The sequence below is a fragment of the Giraffa tippelskirchi genome, chromosome 11 (genome assembly GCF_054371585.1).
Source record: "Giraffa tippelskirchi isolate mGirTip1 chromosome 11, T2T-mGirTip1v1.2.pri, whole genome shotgun sequence".
In the NCBI taxonomy this organism is placed as follows: domain Eukaryota; kingdom Metazoa; phylum Chordata; class Mammalia; order Artiodactyla; family Giraffidae; genus Giraffa; species Giraffa tippelskirchi.
In genome coordinates, this window is record NC_137285.1 from 128,677,035 (window position 1) to 128,689,202 (window position 12,168).

General features: G+C 38.0%; 1 protein-coding gene and 1 long non-coding RNA gene across 3 annotated transcripts in view; one reads left to right on the top strand and one right to left on the bottom strand.

The window, feature by feature from the left end:
• Window positions 1-12,168, bottom strand: part of LOC145526971 (uncharacterized) — a 98,234-nt gene that overhangs the window by 13,341 nt on the left and 72,725 nt on the right. The window lies entirely within an intron of this gene.
• Window positions 1-12,168, top strand: part of BBOX1 (gamma-butyrobetaine hydroxylase 1) — a 65,727-nt gene that overhangs the window by 6,088 nt on the left and 47,471 nt on the right. The window contains exons 2-3 of one of the 2 annotated variants that reach the window (XM_081544059.1): window positions 418-674; window positions 2,071-2,185. In XM_081544059.1, the coding sequence (XP_081400185.1) occupies window positions 456-674; window positions 2,071-2,185 (334 nt within the window). In that variant the 5' untranslated portion in view covers window positions 418-455. Of the gene's footprint in view, window positions 1-342; window positions 675-2,070; window positions 2,186-12,168 lie in introns of those variants that run through there. The other variant, XM_081544058.1, reaches the window with a different exon arrangement.

The window sequence follows — 12,168 nt, forward strand, 5'->3', positions numbered from 1 at the left end:
AAAGTTCCTGGTTTGGCTGGATCCAGTGAATTTGGGCATCAGTTAAAATAGCACAGGTGTAACAGTTACACTTTCAATTTGTGGGGTATATTTCTCCCTTAAATAAATTCCCGAGCTTTTATGCAAGCTTAAAAGTGCCTGTGTCATTGGTTCTGAACTTATTATTTAAAAGTGCTATGAGAAAACAAGAAATTGTTTCTGTCTGGATCATGACAGATCATTTATCTTGTTTACTTTTAGTCACTGTGTTTCTATTTACAGTTCATGAAATACTCTCATTAGAACAAAGGTCCCAGCACTGATAAGTGAAACCACAAACCCAAGCAAATAGCAGAAGCCAGAGTCCATTTGAATTGTTAGAAGTCAAGTTCAGATCACAATCCTCCTGAGAGTCCTTTTAACACTGATTTGTCACAGCAGATAGCTGACAAGATTTACCCCCAAGGACCAGAAACATGGACTGCATCATCCAAAAGGCAGAAGTGCTGGATGGAGCTCACTTGATGCGAATCATCTGGCAGGATGGTGCAGACTCTACCTACCCAGCTGTGTGGCTCCGGGACAACTGTCAGTGTACCGACTGCTACCTGGATTCGGCAAAAGCACGGAAACTTCTTATCGAAGCTCTTGATGTACACATTGGGATCAAAGACTTGATGTTTGATGGGAAAAAGGTAACTATCTCCAAATTATCTCTCCTTGCTCTCTCAACTTAAATAAAAGGTCTAAACTCAATTCAAATAATGAATTATATTTTATTTTAATGTATGTATATATTATATATATCAGAGTCAGGAATGTGCTCAGTTAGTCATGTCTTGGCAACCCCATGGACTATAGCCCACCAGGGTCCTCTGTCCATGGAATTTTCCAGGCAAGAATATTGGAGTAGATTGCCATTTTCTACTCCAGGGTATCTTCCCGACCCAGGGATCAAATCCACATCTCTTGTGTCTCCTGCATTGGCAGGCAGATTCTTTAACACTGAGCCATGTATAAAAAAGATGATTGCATAGTGCTTGGTGCCAAGTCTGCATGCTCACTAAGTGAAAGCTTCTGCTATTATTATTACTATTTTCATTACTACTGCTATTATCTTTAATAAAATATACAAAGTTGCTCATTATTCCTTCAGTGAGTGGCAGCCTTGAAGGTTCAATCAAACTATTTCTCCAATACAAGGAATGTTCCCTACCTCAGTTTACTCATCTAGAAATGAAGGATACTAACAAGATTTGTTCCTAGAGATGATGTGAAGATTGAATGAGATAATATGGGTAAAATGTTAGCATGTGGCTGGCACACAGTGAGCACTCAAAAAATTGTATGATTAATATTTTTAGTCAAATTCGTGAGTAGATGTATAAGACTTCGTATTGGATTCCTGACAGCTCAGCTCTCAAAACCACAAAGCAGACATGGCCCCAGCCTGTTTCTCTCTTCCAAATTTGCTAGGATGGTTATCAGAAGAGGAAGTGTGACCAGCAAGGTCATCCACCCCCACTTCTGTCTTCGTCTCGAATCAAGGACTTTATTGCCAGGGTTCACTGCTTGCTAGCTGTGGGATTTTAACCATGTTATTTCCTCTTACTTGCCTCACCTGAAAATGTGAATATTAGTTATAGCTTCTCCCACAAGTTGTATGAGGACTAAGCGGGTTATATTTATAGTGCTCATTGTGTAGTATGCACTCAAAGTTGTGCTATTTCTCCTATTATTATCTACCTCATCATTACTATTTCTGATATTCTTGGCATCACAGAAAGTTCAGGGACCATGGGTTTTGAGAATATAAAACAAGAACTTCAAATCTAGCTAGGTTTTGTTTCTTGTGTGATATTTAAGGGGCTTCAGACCTCAGCTGTATCTCCTTGGCTTTCAGTTTCCTTCTTTGCCAAAAGTTTATTCTACGCTTTTGAGTATATAAGTTAAAAAACAGAAGGAAAAAAAGCAAGAGCTAATTTGATTGTCTGATAACTTAAATAACTTTCAGAAACATCAATAGCAGAGAATCAAAGTACATAGAAGCATAATATATGTTTATGTGTTATTTGCTTTCTCTGTTATAAGGTTCATATCATATGGCCAAATGACCACTACAGTGAATATGAAGCTGACTGGCTGAAGAAAAGATGCTTTTCACAGCAGGCCAGAGAAAGACTCCAGAAAGAATTGTTTTTGCCAGGTAACCTTGCTATGATTTTCAGATTTTAACCTTTAAACCTCATATGGTAAAAAATTTGCTCAGAAGCAATTAAAACCCTTGTACCCTGGTTAAAATATTATTGTAATTTATGTGGAATGTTTAATGATTTACCACACAGATCATGCAGGTAGAGATGGAAAGAGACATAGAGCAGTTCTAGACATTCTAGAACTTGGAATTTTCCACCTCAAAAGAAAAGAAATTTAGCAAATTTGTATTCTTGTCATCTAACACAAAAACTTTCACTCCACAGACACTCCGTAAATGTTCCTGCAAAGAAGCAGGATGAATCAAAGGCACACTTGTCCTTAGTAGTTTTATCTGAGGCCAGAAAAACACAAGATCAACAAGGCAGAAGTTTCTAAACTGGTATCCACAGATAAAATTATGTGATCCATGAACCTCATGAAATAGTATACACAGCACTGAATGTGCATGTGAGTGAGTGTGTCAGGCTTGTGCACCGCAAAGTGCTTGGGGAGAGTTTATATGAGTCTCAAGGGAATCTGTGACCACAGAAATATTCAGAAAATCTCCACTAGACAGATTCAGTCAAAAAGGAAGACTTCATTATTTAAAAAAAAAACAAAAACCTTCCTTTCAGTCTTTTTTTCTTTTTTATTGAAGTATAGTTGATTTACAATATGTGTTAATTTCTGCTGTACAGCAAAGTGATTCAGTTATACATATAAATACATTTTTATTATATTCTTTTCCATTATGGTTTATCACAGGATGTTGATATAGTTCCCTATGCTGTACAGCAGGCCCTTTTGCTTATCTATTCTACATATAATAGTTTGTATTTGCTAACTGCAAACTCCTACTTCATCCTTCCTCCAATCCCCTCTGCCTTTTAGCAACTATGAATTTGTTCTCTATGAGGAAGATTTTAATCTTAATCTGAGATACAAAATAAGTACTTAATAAAATAGAAAGTTATTTTTTAAATACGACTTTTCAGAGATATACAATAGTACAGCTCAATCAGAAGTGCTGGGGAGAAGTGGGAAGTAGTAATACTTTGTGCATGCTCGTCATGCCCATCTCTTCGCAATCCCGTGGGCTGTAGCCCACCAGGCTCCTCAGTCCCTGAGATTATCCCAGCAAGAATACTGGAGTGGGATGCCATTTCTTGCTCCAGGGGATCGTCTTGAGCCAGGGATTGAACCCGCATCTCCTGAGGCTCCTGGATTGGCAGGTGGATTCTTTACCACTGAGTCACCTGGGAAGCCAATACAACTTTACTCTCTGTGTATTTTGAAGATTTGTGTTATAAGATGATGTGGTCAAAGGCGAATTTTGAGAACATGCTGATGCTTATGTATTTACTAGAATCTTGACTTGCACAAATACACTAACAAGGTAAGTTTCCTTGAACATTCTTTTCCACTGTTAACCAGATGTATTGGACCGCTGTCCCTTTGGGCAACTGATCGGCCTTATTGGATTTTGTAACACATCTCTTTTGGGGATTCTGGGTCATATACCAAGAAACAGATTTTTACCTTACTGCTTTCAAATCTGAAATTCTCAAACATGTATGGTGACTCTGCATGGTTTTCAGTGCTAGACTTACAACAGTGTCCTAGGTGTGGAGCTATTACTAATTTGCCCATCTGAACCCTACAGCTTCACCTTCTCCCATGGTTATCGACAGGGTGTGATGTGGTCCCTTCCTGTTCAAGGATAGGCCTCCGTCCCTTAATCTTACCATTCTGACAACTGACAAAGTTTTGCTCCAGTGCTTTCTGTCTAAACCATCAGAAACCCATTTTCCTCTTTATCTAGTCAAGCTAGCTGGTGGAATCCAGATGGATATCCAAGGAAAGATGTTTTTCCTGCCTTCCCCCAGTGAGTTCATGGCTAGATTCTTCAAAGAGTCTCCAATTACATAACTGAGTGGAAACTGTCTGGGTCAAATAGCAATATCACAAGTGTATTATTATTATTTTTTTTATTTTAGATTTCTCCTGGTACTCAAAATATTTTTCCTTAACTCTGCCTTAATTTTGTAATCTCGTTGGATTTTACTTTCATTTCCTTCAAGTTCTTTTGATGATCTCAGGGAATAAAAGCCAACTTTTTATTATTACAGCTTAAGCTTTTAAGCATGGTAAAAGTATATGGCCACCCCCTCCATTAATATTTCTTGACAAGCACAGTTTTATAGCTGGCATTTCTCAGTACTATCAGGCGGTAGCAGGATGGAAATGATACCACTTTCAGTTCAAGAGTGGAAAAAACAGGTCACACGGACAGGCTGCAATCAGGAGTAATATAAGGAGAACTGGCTGTTATTTAGACAATGGAAACTATTTTAATAGTTTAAAACAAGATCAGATTTTTAAAATATATTCTCAAGCTGTGTGGTTGGTAGGTAAAAGAAGAAATTAATGGAGCATTTTTGAACTATTGCTTTTGTGGCTTTTTGCCTGTAGAATTTGACACCGTATTTCCCTGCCATTGTGTATTTTCAAACATTCATACTCAGAACAAGTAAATAGACTAAGTTACATTTGTGAAAGAGCTTTGTTTTTAGTCCTCAGTGGCAGTGTTTCTCTGCTGCTCTTTCCTTAGAGTGAAGAAAGACTTTTAAAATCTGGTGTGAAGGTGCAGATTACTTTTCCTTGATCTTCCCTTGGCATTAGATGTTGCACTCAGAAATGGAAAGACCATCTGCCAGAAAAAGCTCTTGTCATCGGACAGTCATACCTGGAAAACATGGACAACAATCATTCTCTCATACATTTCTATTCAATTGCACCTATCTTGTGCTGAAAACTGTAAGGAAATACCAAGTTTTAAAAAGACATGTTGTAGGACAGCAATAGAGTCTTTGGCCACCTGATGCGAAGAGCTGACTCATTAGAAAAGACCCTGATGCTGGGAAACATTGAAGGCAGGAAGACAAGGTGACGACAGAGGATGAGATTGTTGGATGGCATCACCAACTCAATGGACATGAGTTTGAGTAATCTCCGGGAGGTGGTGAAGGACAGGGAAGCCTGGGGTGCTGCAGTCCCGGGGGTCACAAAAGAGTCGAACACAACTGAGCACCTGAACAACAGTAGAGACGCAGATGTAGAGAATGGACTTGTGGACTCAGTGGGAAAGTAGAAAGTGGGATGAATTGCAAGAGTAGCATTGACATATATACACTACCATGTGTAAAATAGAGAGCTAGTGGGAAGCTGCTGTATAGCACAGGGAGCTCAACTAGGTACTCTGTGATGACTTAGAGGGTTGGGAGGGAGGCCCAAGAGGGAGAGGAGATATATATATATATACATACATACATATGTATATATACTTATAGCTGATTCACATTGCTGTACAGGACAAACTAGTACAATATTATAAAGCAATTATATTCCAATTAAATTTTTTTTTAGAAAAACATGAATTCTGCCCTAGAGGATTTATCCCACCTAGGATGGGGCACCAGCCATGGAGACAAATAAGTATAGTACATTATTTTAAGTACGTGAAGACGTGCATAGAAGGTTTATTAGAATGCAGAAGGACTCTGAAGAGACAAGAAAATGTGACTCAAATAAGACCTAATACTTGAACTTGGTTTTGAAGAATCCATTTGTTAGACAAAGATAGAAAGTAAGGAAATTCTCCACAGAGAAAAGAGCAGAGAAGAATAATAGAGCAGGGTAGGTTTAGGAAGCTGCAGTTAGTCTAATATGGATGAAGGTACAATTGTTAGGCAACAAAGAAGGAAGTGGCTTAAGTGCCCTACTAAGAAGCTCAGTCCTAAACCCTAAGGCAAGGAAGTTTGCTTAGCACCAAGGTCAAGTATTTTTCCTTCTGTTAGTTTTTCAGGCTGATTCTCTCCTTATAAGGCCAGAGAAATGATCATTTATAAATTTAAGGAGAAGATTGCTTTATCTATTTTTTTAGGATGCATTTTACATTTTCATTTTTTAGGATGCATTTACATTTAGGATGATTTTTACCAAACGCATATAATTTCTCAAGTGCCTATGAGGTTGTGACTATCTCCTTAGCTTCCTTTTGCTCTTAATGCATTCTACCCTTCCCTCCTCCAGTGTACCCCTTTGGTTCTTGGTTTGTATTTATCTTATCAAAGAGGGTGAAGAGATCAGGTCTGTGATGTAGAAAAACCTTGGTCATGGTCATCTGGGCTGGATGGATTGGTGTGCGGAATGCTCAGGAGCAGGGTAACCATAGCATGATCTAGAAATCATCCTGTAAGAAACATTAAGAACTTGAACTAGGGAAGTAGCAGAGAGCACAGGGATAGTATTTGTACTCAAGAGAAACAGATACTAATCTGGAGGACAGGAGGTTCTCGCCCTCTAATCTTTACCCATTTAAAACCAAGCCTAGCATGTGAATGTTTCCAAATAGATGGATGGAATTGAAGATTTTAATAAAACATTGGAAATATGAAGAATTTTTATGAAATTGCTTTTTAGCTTTCATGAGAAATTGGCATAATTATACACTCATTTTTGGTGACTAACTTTAAGATGCAAAATTCCCAAAATAAAAGTGATAGGACTAAAATAGAAAAGAATCAATGCATAATGTGATCTTTTGTATATGAACCTAAATATCTGTTCTTTTTATTAACACATGGTGGCAGAATGAATGCTTGTTTTCCTAGCTATCTCCTTGAATTGTTCCTGAAATGTTTGTGTATTACTCTCTGACATCAGTAATATTTGTTATCGCAAATTGAGATTTAAAAGGTGTTAATTTGAAGAAAATCTTTGTTCCATAGAAGCAATCTGCTCAGTTTTGTCAGCAATCCAGAAACTAAGTACATTGCACAGTCAGAAAAGAATATTTCCCTTCATTTCCATATGTCTCTCTTCTATCAGAGCAAGCCTTCACCTATGTACTTTATCAGATTACAACTCTTCAGCACACAGCTATGACTCCCTTCTTTGCTTCAAAAGGTATATGCCACAAGAGGAACTGAAAACTCTCAAGTAGTTATAAGGGCTCTCTAAGATCTCTATGGTGATTTTGCACATAGTGAAAAAAAATAAAAACAGAGGTCCCCCTTTCTAATAGAGAGCCATATGCATCCTTGAAGATGAAGATTTTCATTATAGTGCAAAGAATAGAGTTGGTTTGGTACACAGCCTATTTTTATAGAAGTTTGCCCAAAAAGCAAAACTTACTATCTTTTTAAAAAATGAACAAGTAATGTACACAATAAATATGCCCAATTCCCACATAATAGTTCACCCCGTCCCTAAATTTTGCTCCATCCTTCATCCATTCTTAAACCCTCAGAGGTGGGAATTAGTAGGGCAAATCAGGGATGGAGTGAAGGTATCTGTTTCACTTATTACTTGGTAATTATAAAAAGGACTGGGAGGTTTTTTTCCAAGCTATCTTAGAACATGTCAACTGTATACGAACTACCAGTCAGGATGGCTTCAGAAGAGCTCTGTTAAAACAGCTGCATCAGAGCAATCAAGCTATCGTGTCACATTGCCAAATATATTGCCTTACCAAGAAAGACCTAGTAAAAGTCCCTTTCTGAGGTCACTCAGGCCCACACTCTAATGCACAGGTGGGAGAATGGCCCAAAGTCTTCGTATGTTTAAAAAGAAAGTCTCTATTTTGCCTGCCATATGTGAAATGAACCTATTAAGTTTCAGAGAAATGGGTTTGGGGTTTCGATGAAATGAATACAGGTATCTTAAATGCTTATAAGTTTACAAATGCATATTTTGCTGCCCTTTTTCTCTTTGCCATAGTGATGTCTTTCAATATGTTCTGTTCTTTTCTGAATCACGTATCACTTGTTATCACACTCAGTTTCTGCATTGCGCTTGATAAATGAGTGCATAATATCTGAAGGGTCTAACATCCCTGTGGACTGAGAGTCAGTGAGTCCAAGACGGGAGATTCACAGCCTGAGAAGCACCCGGCAGTGTTGTGTACCCAACAGAAGCCCCCAGGCTAGAGGTTGTTCCCACAGCCATCTGCCTAGTTTGGGGTTCTGCTTGTAAACTCTAGGTCAGATCCTTTTTCTTTTGCGTTTTCTAATCTCCATCCATACTTCCAGCTAGAAAATACATAATCATATACTCAGAGATATGTATTAAAGTATTAAAGATAAAGTCTGTTTTGCAGCTGGACACATTACAGAAATATGGGGGGGGGTCCTGTGCACTACATCTATTACTTTTTAAAAATTTTTAAGTAAGAAACACTAATTAAATATTTTTAAAATCATTTTTATTTTTTTAAATAATTAAATAATGTTATTATTTAACAACTTTATAAAATAAACTATCATATCATCATCCAATGCAAAAATAGGTGCAAAATAAGACTTTGAAAAGCTCGTGTCTTCAAAAAGTTGATATTTTTAAAAGCCTTGAAAAAGTTTGAGGATATTTTTTAGACCCTAAAGTAAATCTATTTTAAGAAAGAATTATTATAGTCTATTGCCTTTTCATAATTTTTCAGTATACCTACCACATCAAAAGTTAAGGAAAATCTACTAACTTCTTTATTCTTGGAAAAGTAATTATCTAGAGTTACACTAAAGTAAATTTATTTCTTTTATTTCCTTTTTCTTTCAAACAGGGAAAAAGTAGAGTGGGCTTTCTCCAATGAGTGAAAAACTTTCATTTCTCACAAACAAGGCTTACTTTTTCTTGCAGCATGGGAATAAGTTTTGTAACACTGGCAATTGAATTGCAAATTTAGAATTTATAAATTAAGAAAATTCCAAAGTGTGGCAATTTCAAGAAGCAAAGTTGGATTGCTTTGCATGTTGGCTTCACTTTTACCAAACCTACATATAGGCACATAAGTTATAAATTTAATGTCATTTCTGCTAGTGCCTATACATTAGGAGATTCACCAACTGGAAAAAAAACAAAAAGGACAACTGATTCTGATTAAAAACTATTACTTCTCGCTTCTGGTTCTACTTTGTTCTTCAAGATGGCAGAACATAGTGGAACAGACATAATTTGGAGTAGTAGATATCCTCATCATACTTAAATTTCTTTAAGATTCCCGTTCTGAACTTTCAATATGTCCATGGAAAAAATTAGTTTTAATTTCTTCTTAAATTTTTCTTTCCTCATAAGGAAAAAAAAAAGATCTTTGAAAAGAATTTTGATGTTGCTGTTCACCCATTCTGTTGATTTGCCTACTTTCTAGCTGAGCAAATTAGTTAAATAATTTTTAGTCTCTATTCCATTCAACGATTTCTCTAACTTTAACCTTTTGCTCAAAATTCTGTATTTTTCCCAATCTGTAACTTTGCTTTGAATCAAAAGAACAGCATAGCACTGAATTAAAAGTACTCTAGAACCTAAGTCTTGCTGTATCTGTGACCTTGAACAATTTTCTTAACCTTTCTTGTTCCCAAATCTTTATCTACACAATGGAGATGGGACCTGCTTACAGCCTTGAATAGCACCACACAGTGAAAACCGATGTCTCACTTTACATATGACCTCACTTCATCTTCAGAAAGTTCCCTTGAAAGCAGTTGTAAATATTGATAGCTATAGAGAGGCCTTGGGAGGCTTCTTAACCTTCTTAAATAGTATATCAGTTTACAGAAAAAGAAAAAAATAAAGTACAATCCTATTTTTTTTCAGTCAGCTATCAAGCTTCCATGTTCATTGCCTGTTTGCCCAGGGAAGACTGACATTCAAAAGGTTATAGGTGGAAAAGATTGTATAAGTTGTCCTTCTTGCTAACCACTTTGTCGAAGCCTTTTGTTATCTCACACTTCAGTTACTGAAATAACATGGCCTCTGTGTTCACCCCCAGCTTGCACAACCCTGCAGGGTTATCCTCCGGATGCCCATCATTATCTTCCCTCCCCCAGCCCTGGTGATTCTCTGCAGCACAATACAGCCCAGAATCTTCCCTGGGACTTTCTCATCATCCCACAACCTAGAGGCCCTTCCACAAGCATGTGGATTCTTACTTTTGTCCAAATTCTGCTTGTTTCCCCAATCACTTACTCTATTCTTCTGCCTGGCCAAACTTCACCTCTCCATCCTGCAAGATCCAACTCACATCCCAGTGGACTCCTTTACCAACAGTTCCACCCTAGATTTATATTTATCCCTAAGACAAACTGGCTCAGTGGTAAAGAACCCACCTGCCATTGCAGGAGATGTGGGTTCAGTCCTCGGGTTGGGAAGATCCCCTGAAGAAGGAAATGGCAACCTACTCCAGTATTCTTGCCTGGAGAATCCCATGGACAGAGGAGCCTGGTGGGCTGTCATCCATGGGGTCACAGAAGAGTCAGATAAGACTTAGCCACTAAACAACAACAACAAAGTCAAACTATAAAATACAGACCAGAAAGCAAGTCCAGAAAATGGACAAAATTTCACTGGTAACACTAAAATGCAAGGCTGTTATATAACAATGGAAGCATATATATTTTTCCAAAAGAATTTTGTTAGAATTTGTTAGGAGAGGAAGTGAAAGAAGGTGGTGTGCCAAGAACACGCTTCCCCTGTAAAACAGCACAGTGTTACGAAAGGAGAACGGCTTTGGAATCAGCAGAGGGGCTTTGACTTTCTGCTCTGTGAACCTGACTTGTGTTATAAATGATCTGACTCGCACTTTTTCCATATGTAAAAGAGGCAATGCCTCTCAGCTGTGGGATGTGAAGAATAAGTGGAAAAAAGTAAGTGCTGTGCTTAGCTCAGTGCCTGGCACACGGTGGCTATTCAAATCCTGTTAGGTCCTTTCCTTCCCCTTCTCCTCCTACATAAAGAGCCATGGACATAGCAGAGGCATAATAAAGAACATCTGAGTAAGGACAAAAGGAGAGAGAGAAACAGCGTCATGATCACGCCTTACCCATGAGTTCCCCTTATTTGAAGAATAATCATGTTATAATCCTGATTAAGCACTTGAGAGTGACTCAGAAGTGAATTATTGCCATGAAAAGGAATTTACTCATTCAGACATTGATTTGAAGTCTGGGCTAAATTTTTTCTACCTGACAGATAGTTTTCTTTAAATAAAACTAAGGAAGGCAGTGAAAAGACTGGTCAACTTTGACCCTAATTCCAATCAGTCTGTAAAAATGTTTGCTAAAGCTAGGATGATCAGCAAACTTGGGGAAAAGTGATGTGTTATCTACTGGTTAGTTAAGGATCATTACAAATGAAGACACCGACGCTCAGCAGATATATTTCATGTACAAACCTCAATACTTGGATGAAAAAAAAAAATCCAGACCCAAATTAGATACAGTCTCATGACCATATGAAAACAGATGATATTAATAAGGAAGATAGGGGGAAGGTATCTGAAGAGAACCATGTGCTCATAAAGGAGGAAGCAGAGTGTCTAAGCTCTAACTTCAAAAGGGCATGATGGAAGTGTCTGGCCTTTCCCAGTGGCATCAATGGTAAAGAACCCACCTGCCAATGCAGGAGACACAAAAGATGTGGGTTCAATCCCTGGGTCAGGAAGATGCCCTGGAACAGAAAATGGGAACCCACTCCAGAATTCACGCCTGGAAAATTCCATGGACAGAGAAGCCTGGCGGGTTACAGTCCAAGGGGTCACAAAGAGGGGGACATGACTGAGCATGAATGCACACAGGAATGGAAGTGTCTAGCTCAAAATAGATTGATCAATCATGATCATGATGGACAACCAAAAGGGAGATTTATAAAGTGATCTACTTGGGGCAATAAGAAAAAAGGAGGAAGATCAAAGGAAAGATGAATCCTCTGATGGGAGTAGATGGTCTTAGGTAATCCTGCTTCACAGACAGTCTTTCCTGTCTTGGTAGATGGCAACTCCATCTGTCAGGCAACTGGGTCAATCACCACTATTCAACACAGTTTTGTAAGTCCTAGCCATACTGTCAGAGAAGAAAGAGAAATAAAAGAAATCCACATTGGGAAAGAAGAAGTAAAATTCTCACTGTTTGCAGATGACATGATCCTCTACATAGAAAACCC